Consider the following 26495-nt stretch of genomic DNA (forward strand, 5'->3'; position numbering starts at 1 on the left):
GTTCCCTTACTCTCCACCCTTGAGACAGAGGAATTCGAAAGTTGATATTTATAATTTTTGGGGAAGCACAATTGGCGTAGCAGTTAGCGCAATGCCTTTACAGCGCCAGCAATTTGGACCAGGGTTCAAATCCCGCACTGTCTATAAGGAGTTTGTACATTCTACCCATGTCTGCGTGAGTTTTCATGAGGGCTCAATTTTCCTCCCACCACTCAAAACTTACCGGGGGTGTAGATTAATTGGGCAGCACGGACTCATGGGCTGAAATGGCCTGAAATACTGTATGTCTAAACTTAAATTTAACAGTAAGGCACTGTATTCAGCCCTTCTGGCTCATGAAACCCATGCCACCCAATTACATCCAATAAACCAACAAACCCCATATGTTTTCAGAGGAGATGATGAATGGCCTAAGAATGAAGCTTCTTGTGTGCCCAGAATATGCTTGATAAATAAGGCTCAGCTACATGGCATGCCCTGATGGATGTAAGGACACCATCTCGACTCAGGACCTGGCACTGGCGGGAGCCCAGCCCCCACCCCCGGCATCTCTAGAACCCTCCTGGAGTCGACATCCTACCCCTCCCCACCATCAACCCTGGGACCCGGTTGCCCATAGACCCACCCCAGATCTACATCCCCTCACTGTCATGCATCTCCCCACCCACATCACCGGCCACTCCAACCACCCATGACCCAACCAACCTTCAGGCAGTCCTGTCTCCACTAACTACTGACCAGGAGCCTGTCCTGCAACAGTCCCAGAGGCAATGGTGACCACCAGATTACCTAAATTTGTTAACCTGTAAATATGTTTTTTTCTCTCCCAACTACTTTGTATCTAGCAGACACTGGGTACGATGACAGAGATGGACACTGTTTTACTTCCATGCCCCCCCCCGGGAGTCATTTTAAGAAGGGGGTGAATGTGGTGATACAACTACTGGATTGTCCATGAATGCCTGTGTCTGTCTGCACTCCTGCACTGCCTACTACAGGGGTCAACACACTGTACCTGCAGGGAGGTAACCTGAGAGGCTGGCTCCACCTACTCCTTGCCAATCACCAGCCCCATATAAAGGCTCACGCCGGCCGTTGGGCAGGAGCAGAGCACATGGAGCCAGAAGGGATAGTGAACCTTGAGTGCAAGTTTTAAGCTAATTAAAGCCTGTAGTACAGCCTTCATACTTTGTGCTTGTTTATTCGCACTGAAGCACACCACATGTAGTATGACTGCACTTAATAAGAAAGCACTTGAGCTCTATTTCGGTTGTAATATTGGTGGACACTGGCATGAGAGGCATCAGATGCTGTGTACAAACAAAAATCAGCAGTTAAATATTTTTATGTCAATTGAACTAACACAATGTGCCTGCATCATTATGCAATTAAACATGCTAAATTCATTAAAAGTTAATGTAATGTTTCTCCAACTTCTTACAGCAAATATGAAATTATCTTTGTGTTCAGCTTGAAGTTGTCCATCATAATCCCCATTTTGTCCTCAGGAAGCAAAGCTTTTGGAAAAGAATGTTGTCCAGTGTGGTTAGTACAACTCCATGGACAGTAGTAAAAAAAACACACAATGCTGGAGAAGTTCAGCAGGTCAAACATTGTCCTTTATGTTATGATGTTGTGGGCTTGAGCCCTTCATCTCTGAGTTTCTCCAGCATTGTGTGTTTTTCACTTCAACCACAGTGTCTACAGAATGTTGTGATTTACTTCTTTCAATGGGCAATATGCAGTCTGTCTCTAGATGAATCCATTGGGTATTCCAAACATTCCAGTATAGTATATACTTTAACATAGAACATGTAATAAATATCCAATCTTTCCACAGAGGTTGGGGAAGGAGTGCAAGTTCCTTGTAATATTTGATTTTACAATTTGATTCTGCTATTGAGTCTCTAAATTATGGTGCTTTTTTTTCATTATAGTATCCTAAATCATTTCCCGAGCACAAGCAAATATTCTATCCCACACCACCCAAGACTATTGCCCCCAACAGACCACTGCGGTCCGCAGAACATGCCATTTCTGAGAGAACTGCTAATATACTGAAAAACATAGAGAAATCTCATTGGCTAAACACACACAGCAGGGAATTCACTGGTGAGTTTAAATAAAGTTGAAATAATTACACTTGAAAATAACTGTAACAAGTGGATTTAAATTATTATTACACATTTTCTAGATAAGTGAATGACCTTAAATTAATATCAACTTATGATCCAGAGTAACAAGTTTTGAGTAGCCATTTTCTGTTTAAAATATGTGGTTTATTCTGTTTATTTGAATCAACTCATTATTTAAAGGCTACTAAATTCAAAATTTCAATGCATAGTTAGTTATTCCCCTTTTCACTGATAGAGTTATTTATAACAACAACTAGGTAGTGGACCAATGAATCCGATTCAGTTAGATGATTACTTTGACAAAAAGATGGCAAAGCTGAGAGGAAAATACAGCTACTTCATAGAACTGGTAAGTTACATTCAGGTAAAATATGGGCTTCTATATAATACAATGTGTACATACACAACATCTTATGTCCACCTATTGTCGTTCATTTACCAGCCGTTAAGGATGTTGAAGTCTTAGATGAGACCATTTATTTTACAAAAAAAATCAGTCAAAGGAAGCTGTCCAAATGCTTGTTAACAGTTGGGTTTTAAGGACCATCATAATGAAGGAGAGAAAATAAAAACTAGAAAATGCTTCAAGTGTTTATTTAATGAGTCAGCGTCAATGAGAAGAAAGAGCCAGTGTTTCAGGTAATCAGAACTGAAAAAAAAACTTAAGGAAGTATCTTACTTTGCAGTTTAAAGTTTAAATCATAGAAAGATAGTAGATAATAGAAAGTAGAAAGCAAGTATCTGTCATAGCAGAGAGGAAGCAGAATTTCACATTGAGTGTTTCACAGTATCAATTTTCCATGTGAATGTGTGAACCAATGTAATGGCTTCTGTCATTTTTATCTATGGCCATAAGATGGCAGACTTAAATGTAACCTGAAACAGATTCCTAATCACAGTCAAAATAATAAGATAGGATTTCATAATTTGTGGCTGGATGAAGGTAATAATGTAATGAGGGTAATGAAGGTAATAATGTAATGAGGGTAATATTTCCCAATCAACTTATCAAATTGCTATCCACCAAGTAGATTCTTAATGCTTTGGTTGTATACGGATGGAAATGTATCGTTGCACTTTTTCTGCCTCAAAGGACACCTTAAAAAATGAAAATTGGCTGTTAATTTAAGCAGAGGGAATGGTGTCACTGAGGAATGATGAGTGGGAAGGAGATGGAAAAATTTAGATTGAGTAGAGGAAATTAATATTTTAAAAATTAAAGGGTTGCCAAAGGGCTAAACTGAATTAAAAGAGATCTTGTGGAGTTTCACTTGGTTCAGATACTAAGTACTTTTCAACTTTCAATACAAATGAAGAGAATATTACCACTGTTCCAGTTAAGGGAGGAAGAGGTAGGAAAGTTGAATAGAATTAAAATTAGGGCGGCATGGTTAGTATAGCAGTTCGTACAATGTTGTTACAGCACCAGCAATCAGGACCGGAGTTTGAATCCCCCGCTGTCTGTAGGGAGTTTGTACGTTCTCTCCGTGTCCGTGTGGGTTTTCCTCTGAGTGCTCCCATTTCTCCCACCATTCAAAAGGTATCAGGGAAAGTCGGTGCCTGATAAAAATGTTTCCACCAGTTGCATGGAATTTGCAATAAAAAGAGTGAAATATAGAATGATAAAATGACATACACCTGGGTGGCACAGGCTCATGGGCCAAAATAACCTGTTTCTGTCCTGTATGTCTAAATCTAATTAAATTCAAAAATATAGACAGTAAAACCCCAGGTATCCGGCACCAAATGGGATTGGTAGATGCCGGATAAATGAATGTTCCGGTTGTTTGACATTGCATAATAGGCAAACTAATGGTGAGGATCATCAATTTTAAACATCTGTATTCTTTACCTATTTATTTTCTGCAATTTTTTTTTTGCTAATTGCTTGAGGCTGCCAATTGCTTGAATCCCAAATAACAGGACTTTTACTCTAAAGAGATTTAAGAAGTATGGCAATGTTCCAAATGGAAAAGTCAATTGTATTGAATAGGATGCTTCTTGGCATACTGAGAGAAGTATGGCCAAAAATAATTGTGGCCCAGCAACAAACCTTCATCCTCTTTAGAAGCAGAGGATAACTTAAATGTTCAAAACTTGCAGATTGTTCAAAATGTTCAAGAGCTTATGGAATTCACATTTGAATTTGTTTCCACCTCCAGATTTTCAGATTTAAACAACACATTGAAAAAGGAAAATTTCATAGCACTTTATTTTTGTTAATACCTATAATCTGTTTGGTGTAGTTGTCAATTATTTTGCTGCTGTGATCAGGTTTGAATCATATCTTTAGTATAAAAATCTCTCCACAAGACTCCCAGGTAATGTTGCACCTGCATTTGGTTTTACAATTGTAAAATTGCTATTCATTTCATCCCTCGGGTGTATGTCATTTTATCATTCTATATTTCTGAGATGCATAATTTCACTCTTTTTATTGCAAATTCCATGTAACTGGAAATAGTTTAATTAAGCTTGCCATACCTAGAGAATTAAAATATATCAAAGTAGGTAGCGATTCCAATGTCAGTTTATAAGAAACATCATGTTACACCTGAATTTCAGAATGTAAAAAATTATCAGTCGCTACTTTTCTCTGTAGTCCATCCCTTGGTTAATTTTGTGTTCATCCAGCTGATGGCATTTCAAAAAGAACCGAAGAAATATCGGGAGTCCGTATGCCCCATGAATCTGCTACAGCATTTAATAAAATCATGACTGATATGATCTTGATTCAACAGCACTTTCTTGCCTGTTCCCAAAATGTATGATTCCTATATCCATTTCGAATCGTGAAACCCAAAAAAACTCTCAAAAAATGAGGGTTAACTTGAATGCCCAATATACTTTTGAGATCTTAAATTCAGTTCAAAATCCAATCCGCGCCAATCCAGTGTATAAGTCAATCCACGAAAAGCAGATTCGGTGTATAAGTCGACCCTTGAAAAACAAAAAAAACACAACTGTGACAGATTTTCATTGAGATTTTTATTGAAAACAACAGTACAATTAGAACCCTTCAAAATCACTCTTGCTATCAGCTTCTGAAGCAAAGATGGTGGCAAGCACATCTATACTCTCACTGTTTAAACAGTCAACTTATGGCTCCCAGTCTGTATTTGATGAGGCAGTTTCAGCTTCATCGTCAATGTCCCACAATAAATCATCTTCTGTGCCATCAATTGCACAAGAGATATTGAACTTTTTAAATGATTTTATCACAGTCTCTACTTTAACTTTGTCCCATGCCTTGACCACAAAGTTATACAGCATATCAAGTGGTGCAGCACGCATTGCCCTGCCTTTTGTAAATGACTTCTGCACTCGGCATTCACGTATTCTATTCCTCACACACATGGTCTTTGAATAGCTTGTTCAAGCAGACATTGAGAGGTTGCACTATAGATGTTAAACCACGTGGGATAACTGCCATAGTGCTAATTTATTTTTAGTATTCTCAGTTAAGTGGCTACAAAACACATCCCACACCAGCAAATTCTGTTTTTTGTGCAAACCCCCCTGGCTGCTTGTTCCACACATTGTCTATCCATAGTTTTACACCATTTTCATCCATCCATCCTTTTTCTTTACTGAGGTCTGGGTGTGACTTGGCCCCTTGCAGTGCAAATGTTCTTATTTTATTTCGGGTGACTATGTAGCCATCTTTCCTCTGTTCATGTACCCATTCTGCAATGTGATTTTCCAACTCTGGCCAACAAGTGATTACTTCTCTCAAAGAACATTGCCTTTTTGGTATTTTTCTTAAAGTCTCTTCTTTCTTCCTCCAATCTTTTACTAACTTCTCATGTACATCAAATTTTATTGCAACAGTGCATTTGTTGGTTTTCTTGGACATCCATCACTTTCAACTTAAAATTCATATCATACTTTTGTCGTAAGATGCATTGTGTCGATGGACCTCCATGATAGCAATCACATCCAGCCAATGCCCATCAGATCAATCCGTGGGAATCGGCATATACACCTGTCAATGACCCATCTCAGGCATCACTAATTTTGGGGTTGACTTGTACGCCAGTCAATGGACCAACTTAGGCATCCAGAAAGTTGGGGTCAACTTATACGCTGGATATACCATAAAACTCTTAAAATGTGGCTGAAAAATGGGAGTCAACTTAGACACCTATTGACTTATGCACTGAAATTATTTTTATCAACATTGTTGTGACTTCCAAAAGAGCAGGGCGCAGACAAACTGAAGAGGACTCTGACAAGCAATGTACATATCCTTAATTACTCCTTGTGTTTGTGTATCTATTCAGATTGTTATAAATAAGTGGAAAGATGCCACGGGTAATCTCCCAAACCATTTCCCTTCCATGATTTTGTTGCTCCTCTTTGCAAATTTGTTGTTTCAGTCATAGAATTTATTGCAAAAAAAAAACTAGAATGGTAGGAGTAATAAAATATACTAACCTCTAGCCTCTTTCAATATAATAACACATGGGAAGGTATTTAGCTTCAGTGTCTTCATTGTGATTTGGTTAAATTGTCCATTTTTTAAAAATTCTCCATTTAGCTGTTCTTTCCTATTAGATTACCAGTTTATGATTACTGGTTTTAGTAATACAATTTTTGTTTAAAAGTTGAGGTTTCAAATTTTTCAACAGCTTACTTGTTGTTCATTGATACATTTTGACTGAATATCGTAGATATGTTTCTTCATATAATTTGTTGACTTAACAAGTACATTATAAATTCAGTCACATTATTTTCCTATCCAGGCAAGGAACATTTAAAGTTAATTTCCTTTCAAATAAGTTGCACATGCAACTTAAATGTCAAGTATATGGAGCTGGTTTACAGCAGACAAGATAAGTTCTGCTTATTGGTAACTCATTCTGTTGCAAATTTTTTCAACAGAAAGAACAATCTCATCCAACCTTGATGCTTAATTCTCCCTTGCGTCCCTTGAAAACAAAGGAGCGTGGTAATGAAGACTTTGCAGATGTTGTCTTTGACTATCCATGTATTGATACCTCTCCGACTCTGGCGAGCGTCCCACCGTGTGAATCAATTGATGTGAAATCTCAGCCATCGATGCGTGAGGCTGGCTCAGTATCACCAAAGGATGACACAACTGCAGATGCTAATGAAGCAAAACCAATAAATTGGAAAAATATTCTTTGCCGAACAAACACTGCACCAAACATTTGCTGCCCTTATTCGGACATTCACATGTTAAGGTACAAAGTTGAACAAAAAGGAAGTTATGAGAAACCATCAGGCATTCCATCAACACCAGAAAGGTTGATGGATTGCTGTGAAACTCTGGTTAAAAATACAAATCCCTCTTGCAAAATAAGAAAGTTTGAGCAGTTAAAAAGACCAAAATCAGTGCAAAATGAAAGCAAATATGCAGATTTACCTCAGAGCAAGTTGTTAGGCTATACTTCAAAAGAAAATCACATGGCACTGAACAAACCACCTGTAAATGATGCAGATGACAATGAAGAAAAGGTACAGTGTTTTAATAAGGATCACCTTGCATCTGAATATTTACAGCCAATATCCTGTCCTACAGAAAATGAGGAACTTTATAGAGCACTTCAACAGCCACAAATTGAATGTGGCAATATCTTGGTTTGTGATGAATCCAAGCTTCGGATCTCAAAACTGAAATTCCCACTTCCATTCAATAAAACACTAGAGCACCAGAAATTACATGAGATCGCTCCAGAAAAACCAATGGATTATTGGGAAAACATTTATTTAGGAAGAAAACACACCTTCTTTGGTTTAAATTCATATTATTTTCACAATGGAATGCTTTTCTAGACCTTTGAAAACATTAAAGGTAACAATGATTTGAAACAGTAATTTTGATTTACATCACTTTATATCTTGTTATTAAAATGTCACTATAGTGAATTAAGAAACAAGGAAAATAGAAGCAGGAGTAAAGCTATTCTTGAACCTACTCAAGAGATCAAAGCTGATATTTTACCCCAGTGGCACTTTGCCATACTGGCCTTGATTTATTTAATCCCCCAAAATCCATCTGTCTTAAATATACTCAATGATCAAGCCCTTGATGCCCTTCTGGATAAAAAAAAACTATCCATCATCTGCAGGGTGAAGTAATTTTTCCCACCCTTAACCCTAACCCTAACCCTATCCTGAATGTTATCTCTGGTTTTAGGAAATACTAACTGCACATTTACCCTGTCAACCCATTAAGAACTATATTCATAGGGAAATTTATTACTTTAAGTAGAATGAAGGACAAGTTTAAGATATCTCAAAGTACTAAATTTTGTTATAATCAGGTTATAAGGTTTTTTACATGAAAATTTTGGTCAAGATCCATAATTGCCAGCAGGGACAGAAGTGGAATCATTGTTGTGTAATGGAGATATAAAGACATTTATTTCAATAATGTATTGGTAGTTACCAAAAAAACTCAGAAAATAGGGGTTCATAATTACAGGCAAAGATGGGAAGTAGATTTGAATAAGTAAATAGATGAGTGCAATTGGATTGTTATGTAGAGAAGTATGAAAAGAACAATAAATGTGAGATATAGGTTGGTACAATATAATTTTATTCATTAGTTATATTTGACACCACAAAAACTAAATAAATTGAATCAAACCTTTTCTGATTTATGCTTTAGACGTGGACAAGAAATTGGAACATTTCTGTATTCTACTTAGCAGTGTCCTATGCTTAAACCTTTTTGGTTGGAAATAGGTAATTTATTAGAATGAATAACAGGAGTTGAATTCCCACAGGATCCAATGTTATTTTTATTGGGTGATATTAGAGGAGGTAAACCTAAATTAAAATTGAATATGTATCAAGTGAGGTTTGTTCAAATTGCTTTAGCTATAAATAGAAAATGTATTGCTATAACTTGGAAGTCTGATACAGACTTGGGAATGGAGAGATGGCATGTGGAAGTTCAGAGTTGTGTACCACTTGAGAAAATTACTTATAATTTAAGAGATAAATATATATTTTGGAGAATATGGATCCATATTCAGAAACTGTGGGTATGAATATTTAAATAATCTCAGGCATTCCATTTCTCCTAAAGGTCTCTATATACTGTTTTTTGTATTGATCTATTTGGCTCTGTTAAATATACTATAATGTTGTCTGCAAATAGGCTGGTTTTATATTATTTCTCTTGTATTTTTATTCCTTTTATCATAGTTTCCTTCCTTATCAACTCTGCCAATGGTTCTATAACTAAAGTGAACAGTGAAGGGGACAATGGGCATCCCTGTCTTGTTGATCTGCTTTAGTTAAAGTAATCTGATACATATCCATTTATTATTATATAATGGTCCATTATATAATGATCTAATCACAGTTTGGCGGGCAGCAACCTCCTTTGAAGAAGACCGCAGAGCCCACCTCACTGACAAAAGGCAAAGGAGGAAAAACCCAACACCCAACCCCAACCAACCAATTTTCCCCTGCAACCACTGCAACCGTGTCTGCCTGTCCCGCATCGGTCTTGTCAGCCACCAACGAGCCTGCAGCTGACGTGGACATTTACCCCCTCCATAAATCTTCGTCCGCGAAGCCAAGCCAAAGAAAAGAATCCAGTTAATAAATTTTTCCGGTAGTTTAAATTTCTGTAACACTTTAAACAAATAACTCCACTCTACCCTGTCGAAGGCTTTCTCTGCATCTAGCGTAACAGCTACCATTGGCATTTTATTTATTTGTGCTACATGAATTAAATCGATAAATTTACAAACATTATCACCTGTCCGTCTTTTTTTAACAAATCCAGTTTGGTCTTGCCTTACTAGTTTTGGTACACAGTCATTCAGTCTGCTTGCTAGTAATTTTGCTATTAATTTATAATCTGTATTCAATAATGATATTGGTCTATATGACATTGGCAATAGCGGGTCTTATCCTTCTTTCAGAATTACTGTGATTATTGCTGTTTTACATGATTCTGGTAAGTTTCGGGTCTCTTCCACCTGATTAATTACTTCTAGGAGGGGAGGCATTAATAGATTCCTAAAAACTTTATAAAACTCTATAGGGAATCCATCTTCACCTGGTGTTTTATTGTTTGGTAGTTTCATTCATATATCCTGTATTTCTTCAGTCTTAAAAGGTTCTGTCAATTTATTTTGTTCTTCTATTTGTAGATGTGGTAGTTCAATGTTAGATAAAAATCCATCAATTTTGTCATATATTTTCAGTTTGGAATAATTGCTTATAGAATTTTTAAAATTTTTCATTAATCTCCAATGGATTATATGTGATCTGTTTATCATCTTTTCTTGTTGCTAGAATGGTTCTTTTAGCTTGTTCTGTTTTAAGTTGCCAGGCCAATATTTTGTGGGTTTTCTCTCTCAGTTCATAATATCTTTGTTTTGTTTTCATTATATTTTTCTCTACTTTATATGTTTGTAGTGTTTTGTATTTTATTTTTTTTCTCTGCCAAATCTTTATTTTTCTCTGTATCTTCTCTTTTTGCTAATTCCTTTTCTATAATTGTTATCTCTTTTTCCAACTGTTCTACTTCCTGATTATATTCCTTTTTTAATTTTAGTCATATAACTAATTATTGGTCCTTTAATAAAGGCCTTCATTGCATCCCATAAAATGAATTTATCTTTTACTAACTCCATATTTATCTTGAAATATTTTTAATTTGCTGTTCAATATATTCTTTGAAATCTTGTCTTTTAACAGTGCAGGGTTTAGCCTCCATCTATATGTCTTTGGTGGGACATCCACTAATTTGATTGTTAATAATAAGGGAGAGTGATCCGATAATAATCTTGCTTTGTATTCTGTCTTTTTAACTCTCCCTTGGATCTGAACCAACAACAAAAACATAAATTCCTGATCTTCTTTGTTAGGTGCATAGATATTTTGTACATTCCAAAATTCTGAATAAATCTGGTACTTCATCATTACATACCTACCTGCTGGATCTGTTATTATTTCCTTTATATTGATTGGCAATATAGCTACTCTCCTGGATTTTGAATTGTATGATGATGCCATTACATGACCTACCCAGTCTTTATTCAGTTTATTATGTTCTATCTTGGTTAAGTGTGTTTCTTGCACAAATGCAATGTCCGCTTTCTTTTTTTAGTAATGTCAGTAACCTCTTCCTTTTAATTTGGTTGTGTATTCCATTAATATTTATGCTCATGTAATTTAATGTACCCATCTTATACCTCCTTTATCAATTCTCTCTTGTCTCCTCAACTCTTCCATCTCTTTTCCAATATTTCTTTTTAAATTATTTTTGCACATCTCAATACACGATGACACGATTAAAAAACAAATTATCCTAGAAACCCCTACAAAAAAAAACACAAAATATTCCTACCAAAAATAACATTAACCACCCCCCCCCCCCCCCCCACATTGGGTTGCCTTTGACTCTTTGCCAGACAACCACAACTCCCTTGGGTTGCGCTAATAACCGCAAGCGTCAACAGATTTTGCAGTAGCAGTTCTTCTTCCCTCCCCGAGAAAAACTATACATATTCCAAACATATAACTAAGCTCCTTTTTTTCCCCCTTTTATCTTGTCTTTTTCAACCTTAATCCTCATATTCACATTATTATCTTTACCACATATTTCTATACATTGTTTTGGTAGTCTTTTTTTCATACTTCTCATTTTGTTGTTTGTTCACAATTGTTCTGCAAAGTGTTAGGCATCTTTCAGGTCTGAGAACAGTCTATTTCTTTCCCTAGAATGAATACTTTTAATACTGCTGGATGTCGTAGTACAAAATTATAGCCTTTCTTCCACAATGTCTGTTTTGTCAAGTTAAACTCTTTCCGTTTCTTTTGGAGCTCAAAACTAATGTCTGGATAGAAAAATATTTTTTGTTCCTTATATTCCAGTGGTTGTCTATTTTCTTTTACTTTATCCTATGCCCGCACTAATATTTTTTCTCTCATTGTGTGTCTTAGTAACTTTATTATTATGGAGCATCATTTTTGGTTTGAATGCAGCTTTGGTGCCAGTGTTCTGTGTGCTCTTTCGATATCTATTTTGTCTTGTAGTTCTTCCGCTTCCAAGACTTGTGGGATCCATCTTTTTATGAATCCCTTTATGTCTGACCCTTCTATGCCTTCTTGTACACCTACTATTTTAATATTGTTTCATTTGCTATAATTCTCCAACACATCAATTTTTTGAATTAACAAATCTTGTAACTCTTTAATTTCCTTGTCTCTATCTTTCAGCCTTTCTTTTAGTTAATTCATTTCTAATTCCACAGCTGCCTGACTTTCTTCCACTTCATCTGTTCTTTTTCCTATATCTGCTATGGCCAGCTCTAGTTTTTGCATTCTGTCTTCTGCTTTTTCCATTTTTATTTTCATTGTGTTAAATTCTGTTGTTAAAATGTCTTTTAATGTCTTCATTTGTTCATCGAAATAGTCTCTATCTATTAACTGTTTATCTTTTTTACCTTCTTCTTTCCCGTGTAAGTCTTTGTCTTCTTTTTCTTCTCTCTAGCTCCTTCTCTTGTCTTCTGTTCACCTCTTCTTGCCATGATGTCACCTGCCCAACTCTCTCTGTCACTTCAGTTGTATCCCGTTGCTGGGCACGCCTCCCATTAGTGTCTTTTTTTGTTATGAGCACTGCACATGCACGACTCTTTATGCATGCACAGTTGCGATTCTTTTTGTGGCTCAGTGAGACATTTTTGTAGTCCATTTTGGGAAGGGCCGTTGTCCAGCTGGGCATCTAACGGCTTTGGAGATTGGACGTTCTTTTTTACGGTAAGGCCTATCTCTTTTCTTTCTGTTGTTTTCCTGTCTTCTTCTTTATCTGTCTCTGTGATCTTCTTTGGTGCCATCTCTTGGGTTTTCTTGGTTTCTTTATCTTTCAGGTCTTCTTTGTTTTTTTTCTGTCTAGCTTTGTTATTACTTTTTTTTTACTTTTCTCTGTGGAAGGCTGGTTTTCTCCATCAGCATGACATCACCCACATCAATAATAAAAACTATATACGAAACTGAAATAAGAGTATGGAGAGATATCAGGATACAAGGTTAACATCAATAAAAATGAAGTGATGCCAATTAACAAAGCTGATTATTCAGAATTTTAAAAAGAAACCCCTTATAAATGGCAATCACAGGCGATACATTACCTTGGTATCAGAATAGATAATAACCTAAAACATTTATACAAATTAAACTATGAATCATTAATAAAAAAAAAGCAAGATTTAGAGAAATGGAAGAACCACTGTTAACTTTAATAGAGTAAACTGTATTAAGGTGAATATCAATTCCAAACTTTACCAATTCCCCTGACAGAAAACATTTTTGCAAAACTGAAGAAAATAATAAGGAAATTTTTATGGAAGGGTAAGAAATCAAGAATAGTGCTAGAAAAATTAACATGGAGATACAAACAAGGGGGACTGCAGCTTCCAAATTTCAAAAATTACTACAGGGCAGCGCAGTTAATGTATTTATCAGATTTTTATTAGAGGACGAAAAACAGACTGGACTAAGATAGAATTAGACAAATTGGGAGAAAATATCTCAGAACATATACTTTATAAATGGGATGAAAAATTGGTGCAATACAACAATTCATCAGTATTACATCACATACTTAAATTATGGAAAAGAATACACCTGGAATAAAAAAAGATAAATTATCAAATACCAAAAATGTTATTGACACAAAACCCATTAATCCCCTTTACAATAGATAATTTATCTTTCAAGGAATGGGCTTGAAAAGGAATCAAAAAAATACAAGATTGCTTTTTGGGAAATAATTTATTAACATTTGAGCAATTAAAAGATAAATATGGAATAACACAAAGTACAATGTTTGCATATTACCAGTTGAAAATTTATCACCAACGCATCCACTATTCCCTGGGGTACTTCCTTCAGCACTCTCGGATGCAGACTGTCCGGCCCCTGGGATTTATCCGCCTTTAATCCTTGCAATTTAACTAATACAACCTCTTGACTTACAATTATTTCCTTTAGTCCCTCCGTCACAATAGATCCCCAATCCTCAATAATTTCCTGTAGATTAGTTATGTCTTCCTTGAAGACAGAACTAAAATTGTCATTCAAACAGTCTGCCATACCCTTGTTCCCCATGATCAACTCACTAATTTCTGCAACGGACCCACATTTGTTTTAACTAACCTCTTACTCTTAACGTATCTATAAAAGCTTTTACAGTCATTATTTATGTTCCCTGCCAGCTTCCTCTCATAATCCCTTTTACCTTTCCTAATTAATCCTTTTGTCTTCCTCTGCAGAACTCTGAATTTCTCCCAATCATCAGGGATATTATTCTTTTTGGCTAATTTGTAAGCTCCTTCTTTGGATTTGACACTCTCGGATTTCCCTTGTTAGCCACGGATGCGCTACCCTCCTCGATTTATTCTTCATATAAACTGGGATGTTCATTTTCTACACTTGCTCCAAGTTATCCTTAAATGACTGCCATTGCATTTCTACTGTTAGTCCTTTCAATACCATTTGCCAATCTATTTTAACCAATTCACATCTCACACCAAAGTTACAGATTTACCACCCTCTGGCTGAAGAAATTCTTCCAAGTCTCTGTTCTAATTAGACATCCTTCAATCCTGAAATTTTGGGAAATAACCTTCACTATAATCTCTGTCTTGAGTAAATCCTTCCTTTGGGAGGGAGGCCAGACATGTACATAATATTCAAGGTGCAGTCTTACCAGATCTCTACAAGTTAAGCAAGATGTATACAAACTCACATGCCATGTGAAAACAATGTAAATTTTGTTCTGCTGAGGTATCATGTAATTCTGATACGCTGGTTAAATGATTCAGAGTTTGTAGATGTCTGTAGTTCATGAACTTCATTTGATACTTTTACAATATCTAAGCTCTCAGTGGGGGATTGGAAGATCGCCCAGAAAAAGAGTAAATACCTGTTTTTAATGATAAACACTTTTTTTTCCCCAGTTCTGCAATATCATACTGATAATGTATTTTTTAAACACATCCGTGGCTCAGGAACAAGTATTCTTGAATATCTGCTGGTAACATACAAAGAAGTTCATGCAATGGACAAAATACAGTAAGAAAATTTGAAGGAACACTGTTTTACCTTGTACTTAGCCGATTCAATTTACAGAACACTATCTGCAAAACCACAGAACTATTTTGAAATTGCTTGGTTCAGAGATAGATGGTTCAGGCGTAGGGATCAAATTTTAAGCTGCAGTGTGAACAAATAAGCACAAAGAATGAGAAGATCGTACTACAGGCTTTGATCAGTTTAAACTTGCACACCAGGTCTCCGTAGTCCCTGGCATCATGTGCCTGACTGCTCCCAAAGGGACCAGCTCGAGTCTTTATAAGGGCTGGTGATTGACAGCAGGCAGGTGGAGCCAGCCTCCCAGGTTGCCTACCTGCAGGTACAGTGGTTACCTCTTGCAGTAGGCCAGTAGGAATGTGGCCAGTGTAGTAGTTGTATCACCACATTCACCCCCTTCTTAAAATAAGTCTTTGGGGGAGGGGGGGCAGAGTAGTCCGAAAGTTCAGGCAGTCCGGCGGTCATCTTTGTCTCTGGTACCGTCACAGGACAGACTCCTGGTCAATGGTTGGTGGGGCAGGGTCGATTGGGTCTGGGGTGGCCAGGGTGACTGTTGGTGTGGGCCGGATGGTGTCTGGCAGAGTGAGGGTGTCTACCAGTGTGAAGGTGTGGGTGCAGGCTGGTCTGCAGGGGGGGTGGGGGCCTGTGGAGAGGCGGAGAGAGGGTGTCGACCCCAGGGGAGTCCTGGATGGGCCAGGGGTGCCCATGTTGGGGGGGCTGGGTCCCTGCTGGTATCAGATCCCTGATCGAGACTGTGTCCTCACATCCATTGGGGTACCTGATGTAGGCATAGTTTGGGTTTGCATGGAGGAGGTGCACCTCCTCAACCAGGGGGTTGGATTTGAGTGTCCTTGTGTGTTTACGGAGGAGTACTGGTCCCACAGACATCAGCCACGCTGGTGGGGAGATGCCAGTCACTGATTTCCTAGGAAAGGAGAAAAGGCGCTGGTGAAAGTCTGATTGGGAGCCGTGCACGAGCGATTGTATGGCGTGAAGTGCCTCGGGAAGGGCCTCTGGCCAATAGTTGATGGATCATCCTTTTGACCTCAGGACCAGGAGGACTACTTTCCAGATTACCCCATTTTCACATTCAACCTGCCCATTGCCCCTAGGGTTGTAGCTAGTCGTGCAACTAGCCGCAATGCCTCACACCACCAGGTACTGGTGCAGCTCCTTACTTATGAGCTGTGGATGAATGTTGGGTATCCAAATATGGTGAAGATCTGCACCAGCACCTTGGTGGTGGAGGTGTCAAGGCAAGGGCTGGTAATTTGTGGAAGGCAGCGGTCCCTTGAAGTCAACGCTGAGTCTCTCAAAAGGCCGAGTGGCCTTTATTACATAAGCCTATGGTAGGCAGAAGAAGCGCGGATTGCACTCTGCACAGACCCTGCAGGATCCAGTCAAGGTCTAGACTTTTTGGACGGTGAAACGGAGGTTCCAGGTCTTTATAAAGTGGTACAGGCGCGTGATGCCTGGGTGGCAAGAGGTGTTGTGCAGTGCCTGCAGTTGTTGGGACTGCGTGCTGGCGCAGGTTTGGAGCAGGGCATCAGGAGAGTCGTTAGGCTTCCCCGGCTTATACTGAATGTCACAGCTGAAGGTGGCCAGAGCTTATCGTTTATGATCTTGCCGCTGTGTGTGGTACTGAACATGAATGCCACTGCACGCTGGTCAGTGAGAAGGGTCAACCTTCTGCCAGCCAGGTAGTGGCATCACTGGTGATTACCTGGGCCTTCTTTTCAATGGCGGACTGCCTGAGCTCTGAGCCGTGGAGGGTCCTGGAGAAAATGGCCATGGGTCTGCCCCCTTGGTTGATGGTGGCAGCAAGAGCAACACCAGAAGCATCACATTCCACCTGGAATGGGGTGGCCTCATCCACAGCAAGCATCGTGGCATTGACAATGTCCTGTTTGATGTGGGTGAAGGCTGCTTGTGCCTCTGCGGGGTGGGGAAAGGTGGTGACTTGGGCCAGTGGGCAGATCTTGTCTGAGAAGCAGGGGACATATTGGGAGTAGTAAGAGAAGAGTTCTAGGCACCTGCTGAGGGCCTTGAGTGTGTGGGGAAGGGGCAGTTCCATCAGCGAACGCATGCATTCGGAGTCAGGACTAATGGCACCATGTTCCATGATGTACCCCAAGATGGTAAGACAGGTAGTGCTGAACACGCACTTCTCCTTGTTGTTGGTGAGGTTCAGTGCCTCTGCCTTCTGGAGAAATCTCTCCAGGTTGGTATCATGGTCTTGCCCATCATGGCCACAGATGGTGACATTGTCCAGGTACAGGAAGGTCGCTCTTAGGTTGTGCCGGTCTACCATACGGTTCATCTCCCTTTGGAACACAGAGACTCCATTTGTGAACTCAAATGGGACCCGGCAGAACTGATAAAGGTGTCCATCTGCCTCAAAAGTGGTATAGAGTTTATCCCAGGGATGGATGGGGAGCTGGTGGTAGGCCGATTTCAGGTCATTCATGGAGAAGACCCAATAATGGACTATCTCGTTGACCATGTCAGCGATGCGGGGAATTGGGTAGACATCCAGCTGGGTGTACCAGTTAATGATCTAACTATAGTTGATGACCATCCTCGGTTTACTTCCCCCTTTTATGACAAGGACCTGGGCTCTCCATGGGCTGGTGCTGGGCTCTATTACTCCTTCCACCAGAAGTCATTGCACCTCGGCCTTGATAAAGGCCCTGCCAGCTGCACAGTAGCGCCTGCTCTTGGCAGCTATGGGCTTGCAGTCTGGTGTCAGATACTTGAAGAGGCATGGAGGGGGTACCCGTAGGGTGGAGAGTCTGTAGGTGGACCATAGGCAGTCACTGGACTCTGTGCTGGGGATGGTGAGTGGGCTACGAAAGGCAAGGGTGAGGCTGTGGAGGTGACACTGGAAGTCAAGTCTCAGGATAACTGGGGCACAGAGCCTTGGCATAACCAGAAGCCTGAACCCTTGGTATGTCTTCCTTCCCACAGTCAAGTTCACCGAGCAGCACACAGTGCTGTGATGGAGTGGTCCTGGGATGCAAAGGCAATAGCAAAGTCTGTGGGTACACTTTGAGTGCCAGTTTACGGATCACGTTTGGGTGCACAAAGTTCTCTACTACCGCTATCAAGCAGACATTTTATGACTGTCCTGTTGACAGCAATGTTCAACATTAAGTACCTGAATCCATGGGAGATGTCCTCCAATAGTATAGTGGATGCTCAGAGTCCAAGTCGCTGCTTCCAGCTAGCTGTGGCGAGTAGCAGTCTGTAGGTGTCTTCAGGGATGTGGGGTGCGTTAAGTGCGTAGTTTTGTACATGCACATGTTGACCCTGACATCTGATCAGCAAGGTGGGTGAGCTGGATTCAAGGTGGAGGGGGGGGGGGGGGGGTTAGCTGGCCCGTGATGGCGGTTCCCAGGAGTCGCACCTGGCATCAGCTTGGTCTGGGGGTCCGGCTGAAAGTGATGTCATCGGTGCAGGCGGAAGTTGGACAATGAAAGATGGTGGCGCCTGGGTGAACACATGGCGGCAGTGTGAATCGACTGCTAGGCCGGAAGTGATGTCACCAGTGCGGGCGGAGTAATGGTGCTGCCTGGTACTCGCACATGGGGGTGCCCAGAGAGTCGAGAGGTGCTCCTGGTCGGTCGCAGAGGACTGCAGTGCTCCCAGTGGGTTTGGCACATTTTAGTGAAGTGCCTTTCTTGCTGCATCAGGAGCAATGTGAGTTCCTTGCGGGGCAGTTCTTTCGGGAGCACCTGTCCAATCCACACCGGGCCCCGCAGTACTTAGAGCAGTGACTGCGTTGGCAGCTGCGATCGTCTCCTCCACTTGGGGTCCCTCAGTGACTGCTGTCATTGGTGTCAGCCAGGCCGGAGGATGGGGGAGGTGAACATTGAAAACCTCAATATGGCAGGCTGCAGCATCTAGGGGGCAGACCACTTCCATGATCCTGGCAAGGGAAGCATTATTTTCCTCCAACTGCCTCTGCGGCTCACTGTCGACCGCAGCCCTCACACAGGCATCTCGGACGAGTCGCTCCACTTCCCCAGTGGTCACCCCAGTTTTGATCGTGCGCAGGTGTGCTAGCTCTCGCAGTGCCACCAGGTAAGCATCTGCCTTCTCACCTCGTTGTTGTACCCTGATGTTGAGCAGGTACTAGGCATAGGATATATTCGTCAAGGGCTGGTACATGCCTTCTAGGGTGGCCATGGCTGGTTCAACTCCATGCATTCTCAGATTGTCTGGAATGCATGGGGTTCCAGCTTAGTGCGTAGTACCATGGGTTTCTTCTGGTTTGTATTGATGACCTCAGCCTGCGTGTAGATGATCGCCTCAATCGCAGGCCTCCAGATCTCAAAGTATGCTGGAACATCCAGGTGCTGAAGGTCGATGTCCAGCCTCTCGATGGTGAGGAACTTCTCCATGGTCCTTTTAATTTTAAGCTGATTAAATTGTGGCACGCTGCAGTGCAAACAAACAACAAGAAGACAGTACTACAGGCTTTAATCAGCTTAAACTTGCACACCAGGTGTTTGTAGCTCCTGGCTCCATGTGCCCGACTGCTCCCCCAAAGGGGCTGGCTCAAGTCTTTACACGGGCCGGTGATTGACAGCGGGCAGGTGGGGCCAGCCTCCCAGGTTTCCTACCTTCAGGTTCTGTGGTTACCCCTGCAGTAGGCCAGAAGGGGGTGCGGCCAGTGTAGTGGTTGTATCTTCACAGAGGCTATCTTGTTTTATTCATCAAAACCAATTGATACAATTCCATCAATAGAATTCCAAATTGTATCATTTGCTTGACAAATCTAATGTTCTACCATTATTTTTTTTTACAACGTGGCATTTTTTAATCTATGATGAAACATGTCTGAAATCTAAGCTGGAGGTTTAAATACATCCCTTAAAATGCTTCATAACTTTTTTTATTGTGAGAGTTTTCAACAGAAGCAAAGTGCACTTCAAAGATCTAATCTGGTTGTACTCTTTGAGATTGCTGTTCACTTAAGAAATCCTCACTGACATGTATTCCTCTAATCGCTACATTTTCATGCATCTATCTAGAACCCTCTTAAATGCTATAATTAAACCTTCTGCCACTGCTCCTGCAGCCTATTCCAGGGATCTAACATTCTGCATAGAAAACAAAACATCCCCCACCTTAAATGCATGCTCTATAGTATGTGACATTTTTACCCTAAGAAAAATGGTTCTGACCTACCTACCCTGTCAACATTTCTTTAATCAACTTCTATCAGGATGCCCCTCAGCCTCTGGCATTCCTGAGAACACAACCCAAAGCTCTCCTAAAAACTCATGCCTCTAATCCAGGCAACATTCTGGTAAAAACTTTTCTATACCATTTCTAAAGCCTTCACCTCCTTACTGTAATGAGGTGATGAGATTGCATTCTTTGTTTTTAATTTAGAGATACAGCCACGGTAACCAGCCCATCTGGCCCATGAGCCCATGCCATCTAAAATATGATCAATTAACTGACCAACCCCATATGTCTTTGGAATATGGGAGGAAGTCGGAGCTCCCTGAGGAAATCTGAGGCATCCTGTCTGAGTAGTGACATGGATCCATTCCAATTTGCCTATTGTAGCAACAGGTCTAAGACAGATACCATTTCACTGGCTCTACATAAAGCCCTGAAGCACTTGGACACCAAAGATGCATACATTAGGATGCTCTTTATCAACCACAGTTCAGCAATTAACATCATCAGCTTTATTTTTCAAACTTTTTATGATTTTAATACACAGAGAGAATAGGGATACATAATTAAAAAGATTACAATACACAGTACAACTCCGATTATCTGAAATGGTCGGGACCGGGCCCATTTCGGATAAATTTTTTTGGAGAACTGGTCATTTTTTTTAAAAACAGCCCAGTAGCAACAGCAAATCACTTGTAACAGTGTTAATACAACAACAAATAACAAGGTAAGGCTTTTTAAGCATTAAAATAAAGTTTAACTCTCACCAAAAAAATTGGTGGCCACTGCCAATCACCAACACTTCCATACCGAGGCCCTGCTTGTGCCCGAAACATGAGGTCCCCACCGCTGCCAGGAGCTCAAGGTTCACTGCTGCAGCCACCAGAGGCCTAAGGTCTGTAACTGCCAGCGCCAGCAGCCTAAGGACCGCTGCTGCTGCCGCCAGGAGCCCGAGGTCCGCTGCTGCCGGTGCCGGGGGTCCGAGGTCCACTGCACTGAGGATAACTGAGGATTTTGGAGAATCAGTTTTGGATAATTGAAGTTGTACTGTACACAATAATAGTATCTTCATCTCCACATACTCAATCAAAGAAATTAAAGCAAAGAAAAAGAAAATCACATTATAGTAAAACCCCTTGTACTAATCTAATGAAGAAGAGAAAAAACAAACTGGAAAGCCTTGGATCAGCATTCATCAACATAAAAAGCCTGGTCCTCACAAAAGAAGTTTTTAAAGTTGCAGAAGAAATATTGCACTCTACTGACCCATGAAAAGGGTTTTAAAGTTTCAGAAGAAACACTGTACTCTACTGGCCTATGAAAAGAGTTCTAAATGCTGAAGAAGGGACGTCTAAAAAGGAACTCACCAGGGTGTCATAAGTAATCAACATTCTGTCATCTCCCCACATCCCTTTCATCCACTTTGGCAACTGCTAACTTCATCTTAAGAACTGTGTGTCTCACCATTCATCTAATCTAAGGTCTGCGTGCCTCAACTATTTAAAGCCTGCATATCTCACCATTCATCTAAAGCCTGTGTGACTCAGCCATCTTGTCATCATTGAATTTCTGAACTTTAAACTTGGAACTGCCTTTCAAGAATTGAGCCTTGGGCTATTCCACACATACCAATATATTCACCCATAGTTAAAGTTTAAGTTAGATAATTGTATATAAATTTAGTTAAGTTTGGATAAGTTAGTTAAATTAGAGTAGGTGTCATATATTTGTTGATTAATAATTAAAAATATTATTTAAATATAACACCATCTGGGCTAATCTTTATCGCTGCTGTCATGTACGTAACAAAACTTAACGTCTCACGCTTGTTCGGAATACACTCTATCTGCCTTTCTGAGACCATACCTATAACTGGTAGGGAGAGAGTGGGGCAGTGGGATCAGTGTGGGGACAGACACAGGGCAGTCTGGAGAGAGCATGGCAGTAGGATCAGTGTGGGGGCCAAAATGGGACTTTGAGGAGAGGGCTGTGCAGTGAAATCAATGAGGGGACCAACCCGGGGCTGTGAGGAGAGCAGGGCAGTGGGATCAGTGTGGGTACTGGCATTTGGCTGTGGAGAGAGAGTGTGGCAGTGGGATCAGTGTGGGGACAGACACAGGGCAGTCTGGAGAGAGTGTGGCAGTAGGATCAGTGTGGGGACCGGCACAGGGCTGTCAGGAGAGAGCACAGCAGTGGAATTAGTGTGGGGACTGATACAGTGCTGTTGGGAGACATCAATCTACCCTCACCAAAAGTTAAGTACAGCATAGATTTAAACGACAATAATAACCTCAAAAATCTTAAGTCAGATCATCGTAAGTCAGGGACTATCTGTATATACCCTAGGTTTCTGGCCTGAGCCTTTTGTCAAAGTTTAAGAGGTCTTTATTTATAAATAGGCTGGAAAGAGAGAGATGTTAATCACATGCAAAGATGGGAGACCAACTTAGTTTTGCATCGTGAGTAATACACAATCTGTGATTGAAGTACAGTAAAACATAATGCTGGAGAAACTCAGCAGGTCAGAGTACTTTATAGAGTAAAGCTAAAGATACATAACTAATGTTTCGGGCTTGAGCCCTTCATCAAGATTTGAGCAAAATGTGGGCAAGCACCTGAACATAATGGTGTGGGTTCTCAACCTTTTCCTTTCCACTCACATCTTTGGCTTGGCTTCGTGGACGAGGATTTATGGAGGGGGTAAATGTCCACGTCAGCTGCAGGCTCGTTTGCGGCTGACAAGTCCGATGCGGGACAGGCAGACACGGTTGCAGGGGAAAATTGGTTGGTTGGGGTTGGGTGTGATATAGAGAATTTAGGTTAAAAAGACTTAAGTTAAAATGTGATGATTAATCATAAACAGGGAAGCCAGAACGGACAGAGAGTTTACTAGCAGTCAAGGACAGAAGGAGCTGCTGAATATGTTTTTTTAAACCTATCTTTTCATGGTCATAGTGAGAGACATGCAGGAGACAAAGGATTGATAAGAAGTGTGAGAAACAGAATTCAGTGAATGTAGAGTTCACAGCGTACGTAACGAACGTGATAATTAATAATGCAGTTATACTTAGAATGTTTTTGTAATACTAACCAATTAGAACTATTAATAAGAAGGGGAAGGGCAAATAATAAAGGTATAAAAATCAATGCACTGTATGTATCGGGGCTTAACTGGTGAGAAACCAGTTGAGTCCAACTCTGCAGACTTGTAAATAAAGCTTGTCGTGTCATCAGTTTTAAAGAGACTCATGTGTGAGAAGTTTTATTTCTGACAAATGGGGGCTCGTCCGGGATCTACACTCCGGCCGTGAGGGGAGGCGAGAAGAGGGACATCGGAGGCGGTGCACCCCGCTGAGTTCAGCGGCTCCTAGTCCCTTGCTCGTCGCTTCGGGCGGCTTGAGCGAGTGGTATCCGGACAGGGTGACACGACAAGACGGAGAGGAGAAGGGTGACGGTTCAATCCCCGGGAAGACACCGGTAAGTGACGACTTACGATTGTGGTGTGGGGATTGGGTAACAGGTGTAACGGGATACACCTGTTTGGATAAAAACCTAACGGAATAGATTAAGTATAGATCTTTTGTCGTTGTGTGAGGACCCTGTCGCGGGACTCTAGGATAGACCCCAGGGAAACCTCGGCGGTAACCGAAGGAGGGACAGCACCTCCGACGAAGTGCCGAGAAGAGAGGGGTCAACCCCAGGAAAACCTCAGCGGTAACCGAAGGAGGGACAGCACCTCCGACGAGGCGTCTGAGAGGAAGGGAGTAGGGTCCAGAGCGAGAGGGTCCTCAGCAACGATAAACAGATCTAGGTGGGAAAATGGGAGGATCAAAATCTAAGGGCTCGTCTGAAAATTCAGGACAATTCCTGGGAGTACCCCTTGACAGCCCTTTGGGGAGAATGTTTGAAAATTGGGATAGTAATAGATATCGGGACAAAAACAAGAAAAAGATGGTCCAATATTGTCTCCTTTGGTCAAAACAACCTATTAAAGGTTCCTCGGTCTGGTGGCCGAAATTTGGATCTGATGAGGATTGGGTTAGACAAGCATTAAACATATATGTAAATTCGAGACCAAAGGTGAATCAAGAAGAGTCAGCATATGCATTTTGTTGGGTTCCCTGGCCAGGATCCTTAACAGAATGTTTTAAATTGAGAGTGGCAGGAGAAAAGAAATGGGAACCTCTGGACAACCTTCCCCCTCCTTATATTCCCCCGGTGCCTACTGCGCCCGAGGAAAGCTTATTACCGGAGGGGAAAGGTGATGAATCTGATTGCCCCGAAGGGGGCCGGGATAAAAAGGATGAATTAAGGGAGTCGGACCCTAAACTTCCACCGGTAAACCGACCCTGGACAAGATCCCAGACTGGTCCAGGACCATCAAAGTTTTCAATAAACCTAAATCCCCTGAGAGAAGTTCCTATGGGAGGACCGGGAGGGGGAACGGGATATGTGAATGTTCCCCTAACTAGTACAGAGGTGCGGGGATTTAAGAAAGAAATGAAAAAGTTATTGGAAGATCCTATAGGACTGGCTGAACAGCTTGACCAATTCTTGGGACCAAACACATATACGTGGGAAGAGATGCAGGCAATAATGGGAACATTATTTTCACCCCAGGAGAGGCAGATGATTCGACGGGCTGCCCTCCTCATGTGGGAATATGAACAACCTGGGGACCCTAGACCCCATGAACAAAAATATCCCCTAAATGAACCCAGGTGGGACAAACGAACACCCGAGGGATTGGCAAGTATGAGACAATATAGAGAGTGGACAATTAAAGGGATACGGGAGGCTGTGCCAAAGGGTCACAATTTTACCAAGGCATTTGGGAACCACCAGGGGAAAGACGAGTCCCCTACTGATTTTTTGGAGAGGGTGAGAAAGAATGTCCAACAGTATGCTGGTGTGGACCCTAGTACACCAATGGGTGAACAGCTTATTCGAATTGAATTTGTTTCCAAATCATGGCAAGACATTAGAAAGAAACTAGAAAAGGAGGAGGACTGGAGTGAAAAACCCCTAAGTGAACTGTTAAAAAAGGCACAAAAAGTATATGTGCAGAGAGAAGAAGAAGATCAAAAGAAGGCGACAAAGGTTATGGTACAGACTATCCGACAGATGAATGCTGAATCCTGAGGGGAAAGAAAACAAAACCTTCCTCTAAACAATCCAAAATATCCAAGAGAGGGAAGACCCCGGAGATTCGTTAAGTGCTATTACTGCAATGAGGAAGGACACTTTAAGAGGGAATGCCCCCGATATAAGAGGGAATTGCGTGCCCTCGAACTTATGGAAGAAGATTAGGGGTGTCAGGGGTTCCAAATGTTAGGGACCAAATATAAGAGGGAACCCCTGGTAAAACTAAAAATTGGTCCCAAGGGAGAAGAGGTGGTGTTTATGGTGGACACAGGAGCGGAACGAAGTAGTGTAATAACTGTGCCAATCGGAACTGAGCCTATAAAAAGTAATTTGACAATTTCTGGGATAGAAGGAGCTCCCAGAATGGTATCAATAATTCCCCAAGTAACAGTGAAACTGGAAGAAAGAGAAGGGGTACAAGACCTCTTGTTATTACCTTCGGCTGGATTTAACCTCCTAGGAAGGGACTTACAGGCTCTCCTAGGTTTGAGTGCTCTCCCTGTGGACGGAGAAGTGCGAGTCCACCTCTGCGCTTTAAAGGAAGAGGATGAACGGCAGATTGACGAGAGAGTCTGGTATAAGGAGGGAAATCGAGGAGGTCTGGACATCCCACCTTTACATGTCACATTAATACCAGGTCATCAGCCGGTAAGGAAACGTCAGTATCCTATTTCTTTGGAAGGGAGAAAAGGGCTACAGCCGGTAATTGAGACTTTAATACGAGACGGACTATTAGAAGAATGCATGTCACCTTATAACACCCCTATACTCCCAGTAAAAAAGTCAGATGGATCCTATCGCCTAGTTCAGGATCTAAGAAGTTTGAATGCTATTGTTCAGACCCGCCACCCAGTGGTGCCTAATCCCTATACTATTATGAGTCGGATTCCCCCAGACCATGAGTGGTTTAGTGTTATCGACTTGAAGGATGCC

The 26495-nt window shown here is 41.1% G+C and overlaps 1 protein-coding gene across 5 annotated transcripts in view; it reads left to right on the forward strand.

Moving 5' to 3' along the window:
* LOC138751621 (sperm-associated microtubule inner protein 4) overlaps positions 1-7976 on the forward strand; it is a 70071-nt gene extending 62095 nt beyond the window's left edge. For all 5 annotated transcript variants that reach the window (XM_069914146.1, XM_069914149.1, XM_069914148.1 and 2 more), the window contains 3 exons: positions 1938-2112; positions 2393-2484; positions 7020-7976. In XM_069914146.1, coding sequence (XP_069770247.1) covers positions 1938-2112; positions 2393-2484; positions 7020-7934 — 1182 coding nt within the window. In that variant the 3' untranslated portion in view covers positions 7935-7976. The remainder of the gene's footprint in view (positions 1-1937; positions 2113-2392; positions 2485-7019) is intronic.
* Positions 7977-26495: the final 18519 nt, after the last annotated feature.

This window comes from Narcine bancroftii, chromosome 1, assembly GCF_036971445.1.
Source record: "Narcine bancroftii isolate sNarBan1 chromosome 1, sNarBan1.hap1, whole genome shotgun sequence".
Classification (NCBI taxonomy): domain Eukaryota; kingdom Metazoa; phylum Chordata; class Chondrichthyes; order Torpediniformes; family Narcinidae; genus Narcine; species Narcine bancroftii.